The sequence below is a fragment of the Musca domestica genome, unplaced genomic scaffold (genome assembly GCF_030504385.1).
Source record: "Musca domestica strain aabys unplaced genomic scaffold, Musca_domestica.polishedcontigs.V.1.1 56, whole genome shotgun sequence".
NCBI lineage: Eukaryota > Metazoa > Arthropoda > Insecta > Diptera > Muscidae > Musca > Musca domestica.
In genome coordinates, this window is record NW_026712356.1 from 3,790,095 (window position 1) to 3,813,375 (window position 23,281).

Genomic DNA, 23,281 nt, shown 5'->3' on the forward strand with positions numbered 1-23,281 from the left:
AATGGGAAGAGATTTTTAGACTTGCTCGCGGTCTATATTTTAGCGTGCAGAGTAAATATCTGCATAACTACTTAAACACTAGTTAACACTTATATACTAAAATAAATAAATATGTTTGAACAGTGTGACAATTTTAGGTAGGTATATATGAATTGAGATCATATATAATGTAATGTCGAGATTTTACATGAAAAAAAAAATTGCGAAAGCAATTATTGTGATAATTGACAATTACATACAATGTGTAAAAAGAACATTAATTGTGTAACATATTAATTGTAAGATTATAACGTTAAGAAACATGAGGTGTGAAATGATCTATTTATGTGTAATTTTTCAGGTACTACGTGACTTAAGTCTAAAATGTATATAAGAATATCACAGAATCGTTTTTTTGCATTCATTTATCCCCTATGTGTTTCGAGACTCGTCTTGGTAAAAAAAATCAGGTAGAAAGTACTGGCCAGAACTGTTGTCAAGATTTTCATTTAGAACTCCTACTGGTGAAAGGTAAGTTGAGCCGGACCATAAAATATTTTGTTCAGCAGCATATATTTCATTTAAAAGTTCATTGTTATGTACGGCTAGGTTTTCCACAAATCTCCTTTGGAGGTTGAGAGCATACGTGCAGAATGGCAGAATGTTTGCGCAGGTGTAAATGTGCTGATTTGAGAAGCGCTTGGAGGGATTCTGGAAGTTTTTTCCAACACATTTTCTAAGGATTTTTCGTTCAAACATTTCAATTTCATTTGCCACTGTCGGGGAAATCGAAAACCACATTGGGAAACCATAATACATAATTGGGCGAATGGCGACTTTATATAGGAGCAACTTAGTACTCTGTGGCAGATAAGTATTGCACATGATGTATGATAAACGACCAGCTGTCATTTTGGCTTTTTTCAGGGCGGCTCTGGCGTGATCATTAAATTTAAAAAGGTTATTTATGTTTATTCCCAAATATTTTATAGTATTCCTAAAAGGGATTTCTGTTCCATCAAGCGAGAGATTCAATAGTTTGGATTCAGGCACTACTGTTCTATGGCATTTTCCTGAAGCGTTTCTAATGCAAATTGCCTCCGACTTCGCAGCATTTATGGAAATTCCCCATGTCGTGTAATATGCTTTTATAATTTGAAGATGGTACGCTGCATTATTGAGAGCAGTAATTGGTGAGTTGTTATGACTATATATCAGGCAATCATCCGCATATAAAATAGATTTAGAATTTTCGGAAACATGAGGAAAATCATGAAGGAACAAGTTGAACAGTTGGGGTGACAGAACGCTGCCCTGGGGGACACCACTTTCTATTGCGCCAAAATTGGACATATAATCATTGATAATAACAGTAAATTTTCTGTTGTTTAAAAAGCTTGAAAACATCTTGACCAGAAACGGATCCACGTTCAGTTTAATTAATTTATAAATAATTCCTTTGTGGTATACAGAATCAAATGCCTTCTGGATATCTAGAGAGATTGCCACTGTACATATTTTCTCTCTTAGGTGACTCGTTATATCATTGTGAAATTTAAGTAAGGCGTGATTTGTAGAGTGAGCTGGTTTAAATCCAAACTGAAATGGGGAAGTAGGGTTAATAATAAATTCATTTTCTAACTTTTCGTGTAACACGCGCTCGAAGATTTTTCCAATGGGGTTTTTTATATTAACATGGTCCTGTCACGAGCTGTTATCTAGATAGTATAGACACAAACCATTTGCTCAAAATGCATTTTGTCTAGTCTTTACCATTTTAGGTCTTTGTATCTGGTACCAAATATCATTCTTGTGGAGTGCATATTACGAATGTGAGAGGCTTAAACACCAAATCGGATGAAAGATATATATGGGAGCTATAGCTATATCTGAACCGATTTTCTCCAAATTTGACATACTTGCTTCTAGGCCGAACTCGGTTGGGTGTGCCAAAATTCAGGTAATTTGGACTGATAGTGGATATTTGGTGCACATTTAACCCGAAATCGGATGAAGATATATATGGGAGCTATATCTAAATTTAATCCGATTCTCACCAATTTCAATAGGGTTCGTCCTTGGGCCAAAAAAATATTGTTTGGAAAATTTCATCTCAATCGGATAATAAATGCGACCTGCATTTTGTTCACAAGAATACATGGACAGACGGACGGACGGACGGACAGACGGACTGACATGCATAAATCGACTCAGAAAGTGATTCTATGCATAAATCGACTCAGAAAAGTAACTATGGGTCTATCTCGTTTCCTTCTCCATGTTACAAACAAATGCACAAAGACATAATACCCTTACCACTATGTGGTGTAGGGTATAAAAATTCTCCTTCTCAATTGTGTAAAAAAGACATTTACATCAATGTTCCCAAAAAGCCCAAAAATATTCCCTAATTTTTTGATCATTTTTTTCTCGGACTCTTTTCGAGTTGACGCCCGAAAACAACATAACAGCAGATTTCGTCTTAGAAAGAAGGTCTGAAAAGACGAAATATTCTACAAAACTATTAAAATCTCCATTTATACTTTTTTTGGGTAAAATGTTAAGGGAAAAATTATATAAGATCAAATTATATTGTGAGTCTCTTATAATGTATCGTAAGAAATGACAAAGAAACCCAAATATTAATTTTCCGCCATATCGATTGGAAAATATGGCGCTTGCTTGAGGTGATCGACAATTTGGTATTTTTTAATGCCAACCTTGCTTTCCAAAATACTCCAGACACAATCGACCATCGGCTGTTATAGTGGCCCACACCATCACCATGCCCGGCGCTTGAGTTCTGGTGGCCAACCGAAGGTGCACATTTTCAGCTGACCTCTTTGGCAAGTAAACACGATCATTTTGTTTGTTTACAAACTGCTGCACAACAAATGTTTTCTCATCGGATAAAACCAAATTCGGCATTTACCGAATGGAATATTGCGATATGTTCAGCTCACGAGCCATTTTACGGCCACCTCGACGCGGGTTTCGATCAAGTCGCTTTTTTACTTTTCGAACCATTTCTGCGGATTTTGCTGTTTTCTTCCATCCACGTCCTTGAATTCGGGCTACGCTATCAGTAGACACAAACGATTTATTCTCATTTAAATGCTGGAGTGCTCTAACGATAGCCACTTGTGGTTTTCCAGCTAAATAGAAAGAAATCACACTATCGCGCTTGTAAACAATATAATGAGCTGCCACTGAAATAATTTTAACAGCTATCGGACGAGTGGCTTAGAAATGACAGCAGTCTGAAGTTGATTGCAGTTTTTTCATCTCACCCTCAGTCTGAAGTTGATTGCAGTTTTTTCATCTCACCCTGTACCTTCCCAACAAATGTCCAACAATTTAAATAATTTTATAAAATCTTATAAAATACGAAATGAGTTTCCGATATTCCAAATCCCAATATTTCTAAAAACACAAGACCTGGGGGGAAGATGGGATATATTGGTTCACTCCTTCTGGTACCTCCCCCACAAAAGGACAAAATTTCCACAAAAAATAATATTCCGTATAAAACAAAAAAGAATCATCCAATTTGGATCAAAATTTGCAAATTCTAATATTTTTTATCAATTCTACGTCAGGTGCAAAAATGTCGGTCCACTCCTTCTAGTACCTCCCCCACAAAGAGTCAAAATTTTGAATAATTATATCTCTCATAATTTGCGAAATAAGTATTCGATTCTCTTCAAATTTCACACCTCCCAATATTTCTACTAATACAAGACCTGATGTAAAGATGGGATATATCGGACCACTCCTTCCGGTACCCCCCCAAAACAGGTCAAAATTTTGTATAATTTTAACTCTCATAAAATGCGAAACAAGCAACCGATTCTCTTCAAATTTCACACATTCCAACACATCTACAAACATGAGATCTGGTGTGATAATGGAATGTATCGGACCACTTCTTTTGGTACCTTGTAAATGAGAAATTCTTTTTTAATCTAACACATTCCGATATTTCTATTAACACAAGGTCTAATGTGAAGAAGTAGATATCGGTCTACTCCTTCTTTTTTGACATGGGCCCCACTTTATTGAAACTTCCTGATTTTTGGTATTTTGGTTTATCTTATGAACGAGGTTCTTTAATGGAATCATCACCTACATCTACATAAATGTGTATTTTGCTATTCCAAGGCCCCACTTTTCAAGTATACCTATTATAATTTTAACTTTGCGTTTCCAACCGGAAACCTTGACTTAGCCGCGAACGAAACATCAACTTCAAATTACTTTAACCAAATTTCACTATTTCATCATTTTCTTGCTAAAGTTTTGCCATTCTGGCCTTTGGAATGGAAATTTTTCGATTATTTTCTCCAAACAAATTCATGCAAATGTGAAATATTTCATTTTCCCTTTGCCACCACCACACATCACAAGTAACGTCATTGGACGATGGCTAGTTCATGTTCTCGCCTTTCTTGTTGTTTTTGTGGAGGATTTTCATTTAAATGTACAACACGGTCGTTTGCAATTGTGGTTGTTGGTATGTGTGTGTGTGTTAACACGCTCGTTACTGTTTCGATTCCAGTTCCCTGTATTAACATGAGTGACTTCATTCTCCATTCGGTTGGTAACTGCAGGAGATTTTTTAGTTTTGCACTAGGGGCAAGCTTTTGCTCCATCATGACCGCTATCCATAATGTCTCGGTGTTGGTTAATGCATTGAGAAAGTTTCTCTAGTCGCTTTGCATTTTTGAAAGTTTTTTCCCAAAAGAAAGAAACAAATGTTGGTAAAATATCCATGTCTGAATTCAGAGCAAATGATAGATAGGCAACATGGGCTGGCTACAATGGTTTTCAAACGCCTCTCTGGCAACGACCATAATCATGGGATAGTGAGTGGTAAGCCGGCATATGCCAACTGAAAATGTCACAGTCACGGGAATATTAAGCTAGGAGAGAAATTTTAGCTGGGATTTTTCCGTTTGTTTTCTATGGAAAATGAGTTTGAAGAAGAAATTAATCAATGAAGTGCACTTTCATAATGAAATCGTTTAGCATGACCTCTTTTGGGGCGGAACATTACGTGTGATTGTTTTCAATGGAAACTAAATGCCAAAAAATGAGAGGCCAAAGGGCAGGCATGCATGTGCATAATGGAATTCCAATTCTTTAAAACATGGAATGGGATGTCCTCTTTAAAGCACACAACTTTTTCAATTCCCCTCAAATTAAACAAACACGTAAACATAGATAGATATGTGTCAAATAATCGTTTCCTTAGATGCTCTCACCATCACCCACTCTCTCACTCTCCGCTATTTCAATCAACCCAAACTATTATTGAATTATTCGAAAGAAGAAACTAAAAAAAGAAACTATTTCACAGCAAATTACTTTAAATCCAATCAACTTTATTTGAATAAGACGATAAAAATAATAAAAAGAGAAGAAACGAAAAGCAAAGACATAATAAGATGGAGTGTGGAATAATGCACTTCTTTGTAGCAAATGCGCAATTTGAAGACACATGAACTGAGCTGTGTAATAAAAAAACAATTGGGATTCATTACAAATTATGGCAACGGTAACGATGATGTCAAGCTACAATGACGGCAAACATGAAAATCGTATTTCTCTCGTAATTGGAAATGAAACGACAAATAACAATGGAGCAGATAACTACTAAGAGGAAATGTCTTTAAATGTTAAGGAAACCAGTGAAGTAAAATTTAAGTATTGAATGGAAAAATTTTAAATAGGGGCTTAATATATTTAAAAGAAATATTAATTTTTCCTGGAAGTATTTTATTATATAAAAATGTCGGCAGACGCATTCGATTTAGCTGAATATTAGTATATTGGTATATTAATATAATATATATGGCTCTTATATTAAAAAAGGGTAAAAAAAATTTAAAACCCAATCTGGTACTTAAAAAGTATTCTACGCACCATCAAATAAACCAATCTGAAGCCAAATTTTAATACCCTCCACCATTTGGAAGGAACTTGAAAAATTTCAAAAAACTTCCGGAAACTACCAATTAATTGAAAACTGTTATATGGAGACTATACGAAGACGTGAACCTGCTTACGAAATAATTTGTCATAGGCTGTAGTACCCATTACGAACTTCAAATACCAAATTTGAAACAATTCCGGTGTATAATATCGCTAAAATCATCAAAATACCGAATATCGGGATGTACTGTTGTATGGGGGATATACGAAAACGTGAACCTACATACAATTTTTTTTGTCATAGGCTTTAGTATTCATTACGAAATTTGTTACAATTCCGGTGAATAACGTCGCACAAAATAAAAAGTATTGAGAGGTACCGTCATATGGGGGCTATACGAAGAAGTGGACCTGCATACAATCATTTTTGTCATAGGTTGTAACACCCATTACGAACTTCAAATATGAAATTTGAAATAATTCTGGTAAAAAATGTCACTAAAATCATGCAAATACCGAATATCGGGAATTTCCGTTATACAGAGGCTATACGAAGACGTGGACCTGCATACGAATTTTGTTTCCATAGGTTGAAGTAACCATTAAGATCTCTCAATACGAAATTTGAAACGATTCCGGCGAGTAATGTTGCTGAAATCATTAAACTACCGAATATCGGGAGCTATCGTTATATGGGTGCTATACGAAGACGTGGACCTGTATACAGAAATGTTTGTTATAGGCTGTAGTACCCTATACGAACTTCAAATAATTCCGGTAAATAATGTCGCTGAAATCATGAAAATATCAAATATCGGGAGGTACCGTTATATGGGGGCTATACAAAAACGTGGACCTGCTTACAAACATTTTTGTCATAGGCTGTAGTACCCATTACGAACTTTAAATATGAAATTTAAAATAATTCCGGTAAATACTGTCGCTAAAATCATGAAAATACCGAATATCGGGAGGTTCCGTTTTATGGGCGCTATATGAAAACGTGGTCCGATGTGGCCCATTTACGAACTTAGCCTGCCTACTTGTAAACTATGCATGTATGCAAAATTTTAGCCTTCTATCTCAATTCGTTCGAAAGATAGCGTGATTACAACAGACAGACCGACATTGCTAGATCGTCTTAGTCTTATATATATACGTTGTAGGGTCTATTATAAATATTTCGAGGAGTTACAAACGGAATGAAATCATGAAATTATCAAATATCGGGAGGTACCGTTATATGGAGGCTATATGAAAACGTGGACGGATGTGGCCCATTTACGAACTTAACCTGCCTACCTGTAAACTATTCATGTATGCAAAATTCTATCTCAATTCGTTCGCAAGATAGCGTGATTACAACAGACAGTCGGACATCGCTAGAGCGTCTTAGAATTTTACGCTGATCCAGAATATATATACCTTGTAGGATCTATTATAAATATTTCGAGGAGTTGCAAACGGAATGACAAAGTTAATATATCCAATGAAACTGTCACACGCAGCCCGAATGTTGCTCTGCGGTATTTTGGCCCATTCTCGGCGAAACGCTTGCTTGAGGTGATCGACACTTTGGTATTTTTTAGAGCCAACCTTGGTTTCCAAAATACTCCTGACACACAAGTCCAACGGGTTGGTATCCGGAGATTTTGGTGGACATTGTGCGCTGGAAATGAAGCAAGGAACCTCATTTTGTAACAATTCTTGAGTGGCGCGTGCTGAGTCCGATGGTGCTGAGTCCTGTTGCATTGTCCAAGGTCTGCGGCCAAAATGTTTGCGTGCCCAAGGCTTTAATACACCCTCCAGAATATTTTCGCAATAAAATACGGCATTTATTCTGATGCCACGGTCGATTAATACGAGCGTAGAGTGACAATCGGCTGTTATGGCGGCCCACACGATCACCATGGGCGGCGCTTGAGTTCTGGTGGCCAACCGAAGGTGCACATTTTCAGCTGACCTCTTAGGCAAGTAAACACGATCATTTTGTTTGTTTACAAACTGCTGGACAACGAATGTTTTCTTATCGGAGAAAGCCAAATTCTGAAGTTCACCACTTTCGGCCAAGCGTAGAGTGATTACAAATTAACATGGACATAGCCAGATCGACTCAGCTCGGCGAGATAGGATGATCCATATATACTTTCCCATGTGGGAAACTAATATTTCAAGGTGTTACATAATTTTAGGCCCAATCAAACTTATAATACCCCCAATACATAGTGTTGTAGGGTATAAAAAGGGCCCACAAGACCACTTTGTTCACGCGCTCGAGGGTTTCAATTGTCGACCAAAATATTCCTCGTATTTTCATCTATAGTATTGCCGAAAACCCTATATACCTAAAATACACATATTTCGAGGAATCTTAATCCGAAAATTTCCAGAAGTGTTGAAGAGGGAGGAACTTTCTCCTCTATTTGGGTTACTTTGCGATGAAAACTTTCAAAATGCCGATACAGCTGCCTTTCATTTTAAGTGCTACTTTTTTAATTCAATAGGGCTTTCCTGAAAAAAAATTGAATTTTCTTGCACAGTGAACATCTGAGGAGCATCTTCAATTTCTGGGTATAATAGGTAAAATATTTTTTAAAAAATATTTATTGTTTTTTTACAATTTTATTTAAGTTTAACATAGCTGTCTTGAAAGTTATGTTATAATTAAAAACTACCTATCATTTAATTGGGTAAGACCTCAAGTATATCAAATTCGAATCATTACATTTATGCTATATCTCACGAATGAAAAACTTCCAACTAACTAATTTTTCCGTCGATAGGGAAATGCATAAATATTAATCAATTTTCTTAAAAAAAAGAATAGAATTACATCTTGTCCATCAAATATCCTATGCCTTAGGTGAAATATAAACAACTGTCTTGGTTCTTAATATTTACCAGCATTTATTTATTTATTTAAAATAAAACACCTTAAAGTCTAAAGAACAATTTATGGTTTGTATTATATCTGACTATATTAAGTACATAAATAGCTTTCCATTAATGTGCAAATTATTTAAGGAAATAGTTGGAATGTTAATACTTACAATGAAAACAGATATAAAGAAAAAATAATTTAAGATTAAAAATCATACAAAATGTCTAAGTACAGCATAAAATAAAACTGATATAAATTATATAATTAAATTCTTGCATTACATTAAAATATAATTATTCCCTACTTTCTTCTATCCTTCCAAAAAAAGAAACTTTACCTTTGTTCGTTTCGGTGCTTGAAAGAAAACTAAAATAATAACTTAATTAAGAGAACTTTGTTAGACTCCACACACACACACCCTAGTGCACCCACTGGTGCAACCCAATCCTTTGTATGCTGGGTATGTGGAAAATAGTGTGCCGTAATTTAATATTAAACATTATGTGAACCTTCTTCACGATTTTCATAAGCCCAGAATTTGTGAAATTCAATTAGGATGGAGACAACAGTTTCAGCTTGGCCACTGCAATGAGAACAAAAGAGAATACAAATTACAAAAAAAAAGAAAAAAATAATAAAAATAGAATGGGAAATTGAAAATGAAAAGGAAATGTGAAACTTATGAAATAAAATAACCATGCCACAGACCAAAAACAAAGCAATATTCCCGCGAGAATAAATTTCAGCAAATCTGCTGCTGCAACAATCTTTGCAAAACAGATGCAGTGGCAGCGTAGCACAGCGCTGCACATGCATATTCAATATGTGTGATTTTAATTAATATCGGGTAAATTAAATTCACGTGCTCCACTGGAACGATAAGTGAGATATGTGATGATGATGATTATGAGACTCATCATCATCATCCACGTAATTATTATTGAAAAGAAACATGAAACGTACATTACATGTGCAAAAGTATAACTGTCTGTGCACTTGTGTATGTGTGTGTTTTAAGTCCATGTTAATGTAATGGCAAACATAATCGAAGAGGCGAAGAAAAAACCCAAACAAACCTTTCATACCTAGAGCTATGTACCTACCCACTGCATACATTCAGAGTTCGGATCATATACACAAAGTTCAGTTTATGTTTTATAGATATGAGAATGAAACTTTTTATATTCATTAAGTTTTAAGGGTGGTGTGATAATGTATAGAAATTCGCATTGGTGGGTGGGTGGATGGCTATTTAAATATTGCAAATAGATTTGATTTAAACCTATTAACAAATGCAAGAGGGTTGACTTATATTAAACCTCAATAAAATTGTTATTATAAAAAAACGTATCAGGAAACAGACAGAACACGATCAATATTGCAATAATTATCCAGTAAAGAGAGGTCAAAGGCCGGACGGGGCCTATTTAGAAGAGCTACAAGCAGTTATTAAACAACAAAGTCAAACGTCATAATTTTTACCCTTTTTTTAATTTTATTGAACGAAAGCAAAAAATGTCGGAAATAGCATCAAATGTTAGAATAAGTTTAGCTATGTTCGAATTGGTCACCTTTGGCACGAATTATGACCTTCAAACAGCCAATGAAACCGTAACACGCTGCCCGAATGTTGCTCTGCGGTATTTTGATCCATTCCCGGCGAAGCGCTTGCTTGCTGTGATCGACACTTTGGTATTTTTAGTGACAACCTTGCTTTCCAAAGTACTCTAGACACAATAGTCCAACGGATTGGTATCCGCAGATTCTGGTGGCCACAAACCACATTTTGTAACCATTCTTGGGTGGCGCGTGCTAAGTCCTGCTGGAATGTCCAAGGTCTGCGGTTAAAATGTTTGCGTGACTAAGGCTTTAATACACCCTCCAAAATATTTTCTCGATAATATTCGGCTTTTATTCTGATGCCACGGTCGATTAATGCGAGCGGGGAGCGACCATCGGCTGTTTTCGACAACGAATGTTTTTTTTTATCGGAGAAAACCAAAATCGGCAGTTAACTACTTTCGGTTAAGCGAAGCAACTCTTTACCTCTTTTGAGTCTATTTTTATTCTGTTGCGGTGGAAATTCTTGCACTATTTGGAATTTTAATGACTTTACACTGAGCTCATTTTTCAGTATTTGCCGAAAGTAATATTGCGATATGTTCAGCTCACGAGCCAATTTTCGGGCACTGCGACGCGGGTTTCGATCAAGTCGCTTCTTTACTTTTCGAACCTTTTTTGCTGATCTTGCTGTTTTCTTCCGTCCACTTCCTTGACGTCGGGCTGCCCTACCAGTATCATGGTAACGAGCGATGGATGGTACGATACACAAACGATTTATTCACATTTAAATGCTGGAGTGCTCTAACGATAGCCACATGTGGTTTTCCAGCCAAATATAAAGAATAAAGGCTTAGAAATGACAGCGGTCTGAAGTTGGTTGAAGTTTTTCTCACCCTGTATGGGAACCAATTTTAATCAAATGGAAAAATTCGATTGAATTGGCAAAAATCCATCCAATTTCAACTGATATTTCATATTTGTAAATGTATTGTACTCAAAATAAAAACTTAACATAGAGTTTTCCCCCCTATTGAAAATAACTAAAAGTCAAATCGTCAATCAAAATTGATTATATTAAGAAGAAGCTAATTTAAAGGAGGAAAGGACGAAGTTCATTCAAATGAAATACAAACGTATTTATGCTTCGATTCGTCGTCCTTACGAAAAAATACGCTCCTCGTATTTTACTTTAGTTGAAACTTACAAGTGGGTTAGTAAGGAAATATATATGTATATATACACTTGTATATAGAGACAAGTTCAGCCATGGTTATTATAGGTATGAATCAAATATCAGCACATACATACAAACATAAATGCACCTATGTACATACATAACAGCGTAATGTGTAATGTTAATAATGGCAACATACATGCCACTACTTCGCACAAGGATACAGTGGATATGTGCATCATACTACTACTAAAGTGGCGAATCGAACAACAAAGAGCATAGCATGGTGGGGGAAGCAAGCATTTTCAGTAAGGAGGAATACAAGTATATATATATGAAATGTGGAATGTAATAAAAGTTAAACAGAATACCAATTTTTGTATAGAATACGAAGCGAGCGCAAAAAAACAGCATATAACTTATCATACAGACATACTTCTTCTTGCTGTTCGGTATATATCTACATAGACATGTATAGATTTGTTAAATGAGGTCAATATGTTAATGTTAAATGCATCATAAATATTAAAAATCTGTGGGCCATGAGTATGTGTAATGTACGTGTGTGTGTGTGTGTGTGTGCATGTAAAATAATAAAATAATTTTTAAATACGTAAGCAAATTAATTTAAACATCATTAAATACAATAATGAGATTCCAACAAATGCAGGGAGAAAGATTGGCGGTGGGAGTGGCTGTAAGTTGTGTGCGTGTGTGTATTTTAGTATTAAATTAAAAATAAAATTGAGGGGATAATGTGTGGAATAAATGTAGATATCATGGGAATGCATTTCACGATTTAAATTTTGACATTTTAATTTAAAAGGAGAAATTATAAATAAAATTAATTTAACGGTTTTAGTAGAATTAAGGATACAAACATAGAATTAAATACATAAATTTAATAAAAGAAATTAAAAATACACAAAAGAAATTAAAAAATACATAAAAGAAATTAAAAACAAGTAAGCAAAGGCTACAGTCGAGCGAGGCCGACGTTGAATATTACAACACTATAATAAACGATACTCTTTATATAGGCGAGATACTCGAAAGAATTCCACAAGATATTGTTACAAATTATAAAAGAAAACCATCAGGTTTCGTTCTCTAATTTTCGAATAATAGCAACTTAAGCTAATTTGCTAATTTCCAATTTATTGGTAGATGTTGCACGTAAATGGTCTTCGTAGATCTGGAACCAATATTTCCCAAAGACCTATAATCTCTCAGAAGTGGCAAAAGATTAACATTTATTATTGGTTTTTGACTGAAATGCATCTATATGAGATACAGACATTTGACTATATTCTTCAGCGAAATCAGCGGTAACGAAATAGTCAGAAGTGCGTCTTTCCTGTATTTGTGAATTCTCCAAAAAGTCACTGGAATGGACATTTTCGTATTTTGTCTACAAAAGTTGGCAAGCTATTTCACACATTGAAAAGTGTAGCAGCTTGTACTGCTCCGATTTCCCCTAATCTAGTTCTGCTTCTAACTCTAAGCTAAAAAGAATGGTGCAGTGTTCCATGTGGATCTGTACCATACACTGGACAGGTTTTCTGCGCACTGCTGTCAGTTCGATTGAGGCGGCTCAATCACGCAGAACTAGTTGTGACAAAACAACTCTGGTTTGTTGTTGTGGTTGCAAATGACTTTAACTCCGGGCTCAACAATTTTGCTACTTTTACGGTTTGCGACCAGAGGTCTTCTGGAGTTAGTGGGGTAGGTTTGGAAAGAGGTGTATCGTATTGTGCGGGCCTGTATCACACGTTGGGCAGACGTTGTGCACATCTTCGTCAATTTGTGCCAACTACGAATAAAGACGACTGCATATTCTGAACGTAATTGCGCCGAAACTACCTGCTTTGTCAAGTCAGCCGACTTTCTTCAGTTGCAATGTATTGGGGTGAACTCTGTGGACGGTCTGGCTTGTGGATGCAGATTTCGATGAGATACGGTTATATTGAATTTGCACAACATCTGTAACCGCGTCAGAGTGAATACTATTCAGTCCAGCTTGAAAGGCATGTTGGTCTAGAGGCTCTTAATTATACCTATCTCTCTCTCTCTTTAGATTATGGTCTTTCCTTATCACACGTTGGGCAGACGTTGTACACATCTTCTTCAATTTGTGCCAACTACGAATAAATACGACAGCCCATTCTGAACGTAACTGCACCGAAACTGCCCTGTTTTGTCTACTAAGCTGACGTTCTTCAGCTTCAATGTATGGGGGTGGACTCCGTGGACGCTCTACTTTGTGGATGCAGCTTTCGTCCTTCAGCTGCGATGAGAGACGATTATCTCCGAGGATATATTGAATATGACTAACAGGGAAATATATCATTTTACAAGGAAGATAAAAGTGAGGAACTTTGAAAAACTAGTATTTCTCAACATGGTATTCGATGTTTCGAATAATCATCCTTGACGGCAAATTTGTTTGGATCCTTGGAAATATCACTACAACAAGTCTATTAGTTAATGTGTTAGTTTAACCCCTTATAAGCATCAGATTTCAAATAAGGACTTAACACGAAGATGGCACAATGTTATATTTATGGATAGGTCCCCGCAGTCACTGAGTGTGTACTGGATCAGAGTAAATAAGTGAATAATTAAGTCAATATCCTCATAGACAATAAATTCGCTATTGTTCAAAATTGTATGAGGATTAACAAATAAAAATTAAAAAATTTGGTCATTTTGACTATGGCCTTTTATTATTAGATCGCCAGCTAGGCTTAAGCGACTTAATCAATGTTGTGTGGATTTATACTGATGTTATCACGTGTTTACATTCCAGAAATGGATGCTAAATTAATTACCTACATACAAAATAGTCAGTTTATTTCCACGAAGGCTATGCATAAAACAACTTGGTTGCTTGTCTATTTTGGTTATGAATGCTTGTCTATTACGATGCTAGAAATTTTAGACATTTTATATTTATGTGAATTGTTATGCGGATTTAAAATATAAATCAGTCAATCTAGACACAATCTCTCCCACACACTTACCAATTAATTAGATCCTGCAGCGTGATTTTATACGGATCCTTTGATTTTACCATATCGAAGATTTCATCTTTTAAATCTTCAAAATTTACAGATTCCGCATTGACGGCACGTATTTGTTCTTGAATACCCTTAAAAAAATAATGCAAAGTTTGGGCCGTCAAATATCCCTTGTGCTGGACATCTAAAATGCGAAACAAATAGTGCAGCGATTGGGGTTCATGACGATTGTCCAAGGCCAAGACGAAGTCAAGAAATGTCTTATAATCCATTTCACCATCAAATGTGCGACACTCGTCAAAAACACGATCCAAAAACACTGAAGTTAGCGTGCCCGAACCATAAGCGGCCAATTCTTTTTTACTCAACATGCCATTGTGATCCTTGTCCAAATTCAAATAATTGCCATAGACCGTCAACACGGATGGCATAGAAAACCAATTATGCTCTTGAGATTCTTTCGATGATTCCTCGTCACGTAATTCCAATAGTTCCGTCAAAAGACCTGATGCCAAAATGTCACGAATCCGTATACGTCCTGTGTGTAATGGATCCAAAAAGAAAAAGAATTTCTTCACCACCGTACAGACATAGAAACTCTGAAACGAGGGCTGAACACAACCACTGATTTGTGCTAACGTGGGTATGATGTCAATAATGTAATTTTCCATATCGATTTCTCGCAAATAACCTTGACCCACATCGTCGTAGAACGAGAGGCCAATGCGTCCCTGTGTTAGCCACACTTTACGCATTGTATAATTGAAAATGGAAACAATTTCAACTTTCCCCGGATAACCGGAATGACATTGTAATTTGGCAAACAGCCGAGCAGTTAGATATTTGCGGCACTTGGCACTAACAGCTTGCATTACTTTCAAATAGTCATCATAGCCAATCAATTGCTGGCCCATTGGCGTCACCTGTGTACAATGTTTCTCCAGTATGGACCACAAGGTATTCAGTTCCTCATTGTCCAACAGCTCTTGTGAACGTTTTTGCAAGAACAATGAGTGGGCTTCTTTGCGTAGATTTTGCCTCAGGGTATCGGTGGGAGCCGGTGGAGCATGGAAAAATTTCGGTATCGTTGAATATGTTGGATGATTAGTGTTTGGTTTTCCATTTGGAGAATTTGGCTTATTAGCAGCGGCAGCAGCACCTCCCCGGCCAGTGTTGCTGACTTTAAGTGGAGCATTTTCATCAAATGCTTTTATTTCTTCTTCACTTGGTTTCTTGGTAGTAACTTCAAGATTTTCAAATTCTTTAATAATATCCGGATCCAACTCCATATTTATATTTGTAATTTAATAGGAAATTGTAGATTTATACTTGTTTATTTTTGTGTTGTTGAAAATAATTTTTCGATAGACTTTTTTTTTGTAAACAGCTGTTGCTGTCAATTGTGATTTCTCTCTCTCTCACTCTCACTCTCACTGATAGATTTTATTTACGATCACTACACAGTGTTGCATTGTACGGTAGGCGATATTTTTAGTACAAAAATGTGAATCTCCGTTGAATTGAATATAAAAAATTATAAATAAATCAAATATTAAAACTGGAGATATAAAAAGTGATGGACATATAAAAATTGAAAAGAATCGGAATCTTGATTGTATTAGCCAAAGTTTTCAATAGAATTTTCTAAACGTTTGTATATTAAGCTATTAGTTTTATCGACCGCTTCCAATAAGAGTCAAAAACTACATTTTTGGGAAAAGTGTCTAAAAAAGAGTTATTCTAGATTAAAATTTATTCTCTGAACAAAAGAAGTTTGATTATGAAATATGTATATACCGTGAAAAAAATACCACCAAATTTTGTTTTTATTAACAAAAAATTAAGATATTTTTCATGGTATATATGGGGTGAGATGAAAAACCGCAACAAAGTCAAAAACCATACTTTTTACATTTTTCTTTTAAATTTTATTGAATGAAAGCAAAAAATGTCGCATATAACATCAAATTTAAGAATAAGTTTAGAGTTGTTCGAATTGGTCACCTATGGGACGAACTATAGCCTTCAAACGGCCAATGAAACCGTCACACGCTGCCCGAATGTTGCTCTGCCATTCCATTTCCGGCGAAGCGCTTGCTTAAGGTGATCGACACTTTCGTATTTTTTAGTGCCAACCTTGCTTTCCAAAATACTCCAGACACAACAGTCCAACGGATTAGTATTCAGAGATTTTTTGGCCATTGTGCGCTGGAAATGATGCGAAGAACCTCATTTTATAACCATTCTTGGATGACGCGTGCTGAGTCCTTTTGGAATGTTCAAGGTCTGTGTCCAAAATGTTTGCGTGCCCAAGGCTTTAATACACACTTCAGAATATTTTCGCGATAATAATCGTCATTTATTCTTATGCCACGATCGATTAATACGAGCGGAGAGCGACCATCGGCTGTTAAGACGGCCCACACCATTATCATGGCCGTCGCCAGAGTTCTGGTGGCCAACCTAAATTGCACATTTTCAGCTGACTTCTTTAGCAAGTAAACACGATCATTTTGTTTGTATACAAACTGCTAGACAACGAATGTTTTCTCATCGGAGGTAACCAAATTCGGCAATTCACCACTTTCGGCCATGCAAAGCAACTTGTTAGCTCTTTTAAGGCTAATTCCTTTCTGTTGCGGTGTAAATTCTTGCACTTTTTGGAATTTCAATGACTCAACCCCGAGCTCATTGTTCAATATTTGCCGAATGGAATATTGCGATATGTTCAGCTCACGAGCCATTTTTCGGCCACTGCGATGCGGGTTCGATCAAGTTGCTGTTTTCTTCAGTCCACTTCCTTGACGTCGGGCTACGCTACCAGTATCACGGTAACGAGCGATGATACGAGATACAAACGATTTTTTCACATTTATATCCTGGAGTGCTCTAACGGTAGCCACTTGTGGTTTTCCAGCCAAATAAAAATAAATCACCCTTTCACGCTTGCGAGTGGCTCAGAAATGACATGAGTCTAAAGTTGGTTGCAGTTTTTTATCTCTGTATTTCCTAATTTTTTTTTAAAGGGAGTTGTTGACCATATTTTGTTAGCCCGCATGAGGGTTAAGACTTTCGACCAAAATATTCCTTATATTTTTCTCTTCAATATTGCTAAAATGCACGGATTCCCATCGAAAATTAAATTAAAAAAATTAATTTGAAAATTTTCATATGTTTTGAAGAGGGTAAAACTCATCCCCTCTAAATAGGTTACTTTTTAGTGTAAACTTTCAAAACGCCAATAAAGTTATTTTCAGCATTACTTTCATAATCTGCTAAAATTACTCTCTAATTATTGAAAAAAAAAATGAATTTTGTCGCATTTGCTGTCTGTTTTATGTAAATACGGCCTTATAGCATGTTTCCATTGGAAACCGAACAACGTTGTTCGCTCTCAGAATTATGTACACGAATTAACCCGTTCATACGGCACGATTCGTAATTCATAGTAAAATAATTCCTTTTTTCAAAAATTTTGTTTGTTGATTTTAATGGGAATGTATACGAAAATACATGAAATTCTCACTAATATGAATAGAATAAATGATTGTTTTTCTCCCAAAGATTTATTATATCAATAATTTTATAATTTTCATTCACGTTTTCAACTTTTTGTGTAAATGTTGACATTTTGAATATATTTTTGTACTTTTCTATTTTTAAATTCTGCTGGAGAGACACTTGTCAAACATTTTTTCTTTCAATACAAACATTTTGAAAATATTGCCTCTTTTGTTTGCAGTTTTCTGTGAAAATTTTAACTCGTGGGCAAAATGCGTACCTCGGATGAGAGAGAAAACAAAATTTACTTTCGTTTGAATGTAAATACGCTATTCAACATTGTAGTTTTCATTCATAATTTTCAGTCTTCCCAAAAATTTTTAAAATTTCATTAAATTTTTCTATTTATAATTTTTAAATGTCATAATTTATTTTTTCGATAAATGCTCTCATTTGTTAGGGATGGGACATATTTTTTCGTTGTTCTGAGAGTGATTTGATTTGAACAACGTACAAATATGAGTGTTCGCTCAGGAAATTTTGTGTGAAGAATTAAGTAGTTTTTTCATATTTAAGGGTCAAACAACGAATAGAGAGCGAATCAAGTATAGTGGAAACGCCACATTAGGTAGGTATATATGAATTGAGATCATATATAATGTAATGTCGAGATTTTACATGAAAAAAAATTGCGAAGGCAATTATTGTGATAATTGACAATTACATACAATGTGTAAAGAGAACATTAATTGTGTAACATATTAATTGTAAGATTATAACGTTAAGAAACATGAGGTGTGAAATGATCTATTTATGTGTAATTTTTCAGGTACTACGTGACTTAAGTCTAAAATGTATATAAGAATATCACAGAATCGTTTTTTTGCATACATTTATCCCCTATGTGTTTCGGGACTCGTCTTGGTAAAAAAATCAGGTAGAAAGTACTGGCCAGAACTGTTGTCAAGATTTTTATTTAGAACTCCTACTGGTGAAAGGTAAGTTGAGCCGGACCATAAAATATTTTGTTCAGCAGCATATATTTCATTTAAAAGTTCATTGTTATGTACGGCTAGGTTTTCCACAAATCTCCTTTGGAGGTTGAGAGATCGACCAGCCAACATGTTCATTAGTTTCTAACATTCTTAAAATCGATAACACTTGAAATCGATTACAACTCTCCCTCTTTTGTTCTTCGTTTCGGCCCTCATTCTTATTTATTTTTGTGTTCCCTGTGGTCGCGATAAGGTATTTTCTTATTTCGGTAATAAAAAGAATATATTTCAAAACGGCATCATATCTGAGATCATTGTTGTTGAACAACAAACATATTTTCGGTGGAATTTATATAAAACGAGGTATAATTTGTGGAATAACATCAACAGAAATGAGTGAAAAGCCTACAACTTCCCAAAACAAAACCAAAGATGAGAATGAAGCAGTTGCTGAAGGAACAGGTGAGAAAGAAAAACATGCGTAACTGGGTGTGTTATGTGAAAGGAAAAGTCGAAAATGTAATTTAAGCTCGGACTGGAACCATTTTAAATTGAATGAGTTCAATAAGAATGTGAAATGAGGCATTTCATTGTTGTTTTGTTTCGCTAGATGGCGCTGAAAAATTGTCATAGTTATGTTTCGTTGTTGTTTAATTGTAAAACAAGTAAAAGGGCAAAATGTGAAACTCATCCAAAATTTCGCAAATTTTATAATAGACGTGAGTAAATGGATTCACAATTTCAGACTTGAATCTTTTTCCAAATTAAAAGAACCAACCACAGTTTTTTTATACCATTCTCACAAATAATTAAATGTGTAAGTTTCCCATTTCATTCAAACTATTTCTGGGAAAACTAGATCCGATGTTAGGATTGGACATAGCGATCTACTCTTTCAGGTGAATTTGCACAACATTTTAAAAATTCATAAATCATATATTCCGTCTGAAATGTCAATACTTCCCCCTGAAGGGTCGACAAAAAACTTCCAAAACTTTCAAAACTTTACAAATTTATCATTAAAATAATATATGGTACCATGTATGGTACCTTGGCAGAAACTATTGATGCTACCTTATTAGTTAAGTTTTAAATTTAATGATTTCCGTTCTAATATCTTAGTATTTTTTATTTTTAGATGAGGATACCACTATGGATGCCATTCGAAAGTTCTTCACTCAAAAATTGAATTTGGTAACAACTTTAGATGAAGAAGATGGAGCCAATAAGAAAGTAAGTTTATTTTAAATATTATTTATACAATAGGCAAAAATAAAATTGTTCCTTGAAGAGAAATACATATCCCTTTTCAAAATCTTTTAATAGAAAATATCACTTTATATTTATGACATTAATCCTACATTTATTAAGACGTTTTAATCTAACTATAGTATTTACATATGAAACTTTTTCTTTCTACAGGCTTTTGAAAATCTGACATTTGAAGGACTATGCGACCACTGGAAGTCCAAAGGTTTCAAGAACATAATCACTATGGTTGGAGCTGGTATCTCAACATGTGAGTATTTAAAAGAAAATTTATAAAATTTCATATTTTTAAAAGATAATATTTTCTTTTTCAGCTGCTGGTATTCCCGACTTTCGTTCACCTGGATCTGGACTATATGATAATTTACAAAAATACAATTTACCCCATCCATCGGCAATATTTGAAATGGATTATTTCGAAGAAAATCCTCAACCATTTTTCGCTTTAGCCAAAGAGTTATATCCGGGTTCATTTAATCCAACACCGTCACACTATTTTGTACGTCTTCTGCATGAAAAGGGTCTATTGTTACGACACTATACCCAAAATATTGATACATTGGAGAGAATTGCTGGTATACCAGACGATAAACTGGTAGAAGCTCATGGTACATTCTTTACCAATCATTGTTTGGGTTGTCGTAAACTCTATTCCATGGAATGGATGAAGGAACAAATATTTAGCGATAGTGTACCAACATGTGAGGAGTGCAATTCGGTGGTTAAGCCAGACATTGTATTCTTCGGTGAAAATTTACCCGAAAAGTTTTACACACTACCGGCAAAGGATTTTAACAAATGTGATTTGCTTATTATTATGGGTACCTCATTGGAGGTACAGCCGTTTGCATCACTTATCGATAGGGCGGGTCCCAAATGTGTACGTTTGCTCATCAATCGTACCAAGGTGGGCAATGATTTCGGTGGCATTGGTGCATGGTTTATGATGGGACCGGGTCTTATGTTTGATAATCCCAAAAATACACGAGATATTGCCTACATTGGTGACTGTGATGATGGGTGCCTGGCATTGGCTGAGGCTTTGGGTTGGAAGGATGAATTGAGTGAATTAATAAAAAGCGAACATCAACGTTTGAATAAGGAAAATGCGGACTGCAAGGAAAAGCGGGCCAAGGAAAAATCGAAAACTGATGATGACGAAAAGGAATCGGATGAAACAGAGGAAAAACCTGTCGATCCCAAGAACAAGGAAAAAGATGCCGTGTAAAAAATATTGGTGCAATATTTAAAGTTAAATTCTTTCTAGACTTAAGATAGGGCCCCTACTACCTACCACTATAGCCTTTTCCCTTTATTATTTTTAGAAAAAAATAGACTAATTTATTAAATAATGTGGTGTGTATTTCAAATACCTTTCTATGTGTATATTTTAATGAATTTAGTCGTATACCGATACTGTACTGTAAAAATAATCAAATAAAGATTATTGTAATGACGATTTCAAGTAAAGAACATTTTATTAAAATGAGAGCTGCTTTAGTCTTTATTAATGGATTGCTCTTAATGCTTATGTGAAGGGGAATGGTGCACTGGAATTCTGACGAACACCTGAATATTTTCTTGTTTAAATTGTAATGAAATCCTTTTTGTTCATATTATTTATGGAATCCAGTCCAAAGTTTTAAAAATAAATCCTGAAATATTATATGACATGGTTTTCTATTGTATAGACAAAGAAAAATATTAACAATTATTTGTATAATCTTTCTTAAAATTCCATTGTAATTTATCAATAAAATATCCAATACTTTTATTGAAATTACTTTTACTGCGGTTTTGAAGTCCGTAAAAAAGTTACAATCAATTTCCCATATCCATGGCAGAGTTCTTGATGCAATGACAAACATTCGACATCTTGTCTGTTTTAAATTACAGAAAGCAATGCCTTACAGAAACATCATCCGTACAAACAAACGCATACACACACACACCGGAAGAATTAATTAGTTCAACTATTCGACAATATACCGCAAAACTAGTAGCAACAAACAGTTGAGTTTCTGTAACCGCAAAATTGTTTTCAGCGCAAAAAGTAAATTCTAGTGAGGTAGCTAAGTAGGCGGGTAATTGCAAAACCGGATTTTAAACGAATAATTGGGTTATTCTTATTTATAATAATTGGTATATCTTATTTGAAAAAAAAAAATGAATCTGTTCTGTCCGACTGATGATTTCTATCTTACAAAAAGTAAACATTTTTTTAAAGTAGGTCCTCAGTGTCCAAAGGCAGATTTTTTCTATAGAAAAAATTCACGTCCTCAGTGTCTGAGGGCAGATTTTTTCTATATAAAAAATCATGTCCTCAGTGACTGAGGACAGTTTTTATACCCTCCACCATAGTATGGAGGGTACATAAAGTTTGTCATTCCGTTTGTAACACCTCGAAATATACATTTTAGACCCCACAAAGTGTGCATATTCTTGATCAGCTTAAAATTCTATGTCGATTTAGCGATGTCCGTCCGTTAAAAAAATGGCCATGTAGGCCCGTTTTGGTATAGCCCCCATATAACGGTACCTTCCGATATTCGGTATTTTGATGATTTTAGCGACATTATTCACAGGAATTATTTCAAATTTCGTATTTGAAGTTCGTAATGGATGCTACAGCCTATGACCGGAAATTGTTTGTGTAGGTCCACGTCTTCGTAAAGCCCCATATAACGGTACCTCCCGATATTCGTATTTTGATGATTTTAGCGACATTATTCACCGGAATTGTTTCAAATTTCGTATATGAAGTTCATAATGGATATTACAGGCTAAGATAGAAAATTGGCTGTGCAGGTTCACATCTTCGTATAGCCCCCATATTACTGTACCTCCCGATATTTGTATTGTAGCTACATTATTCACCGATTTTTTTTAAGTTTCGCATTTGAATATTGTAATGGCTTATGACAAAAGTTACCTTTTGCAGGCCCATGTCGTCGTATAGACCCTA

At 35.2% G+C, this 23,281-nt stretch overlaps 2 protein-coding genes across 3 annotated transcripts; one reads left to right on the forward strand and one right to left on the reverse strand.

Annotated features, from left to right (window-relative positions):
- The first annotated feature begins 1,030 nt into the window (after nucleotides 1–1,030).
- On the forward strand, nucleotides 1,031–21,807 carry LOC101899889 (NAD-dependent protein deacetylase Sirt2). 2 transcript variants are annotated; one of them, XM_059128655.1, is made up of 4 exons: nucleotides 1,031–1,172; nucleotides 20,186–20,280; nucleotides 20,470–20,566; nucleotides 20,631–21,807. In XM_059128655.1, exons 2-4 carry the CDS (start codon nucleotides 20,200–20,202, stop codon nucleotides 21,542–21,544), a joined length of 1,092 nt encoding a protein of 363 aa, XP_058984638.1. In that variant the 5' UTR covers nucleotides 1,031–1,172; nucleotides 20,186–20,199; the 3' UTR covers nucleotides 21,545–21,807. The 2 variants fall into 2 exon arrangements, with proteins under 2 accessions (XP_058984638.1, XP_005190183.2); XM_005190126.4 differs by lacking the exon at nucleotides 1,031–1,172 and adding an exon at nucleotides 19,252–19,509.
- On the reverse strand, nucleotides 9,127–15,969 carry LOC101900056 (serine/threonine-protein phosphatase 2A regulatory subunit B'' subunit gamma-like). The gene is made up of 2 exons (XM_059128654.1): nucleotides 14,555–15,969; nucleotides 9,127–9,377 (listed from the first exon to the last, which is right to left on the reverse strand). The coding sequence occupies exons 1-2, from the start codon at nucleotides 15,838–15,840 to the stop codon at nucleotides 9,287–9,289; spliced, it is 1,377 nt and encodes a 458-aa protein (XP_058984637.1). The 5' UTR covers nucleotides 15,841–15,969; the 3' UTR covers nucleotides 9,127–9,286.
- Nucleotides 21,808–23,281: the final 1,474 nt, after the last annotated feature.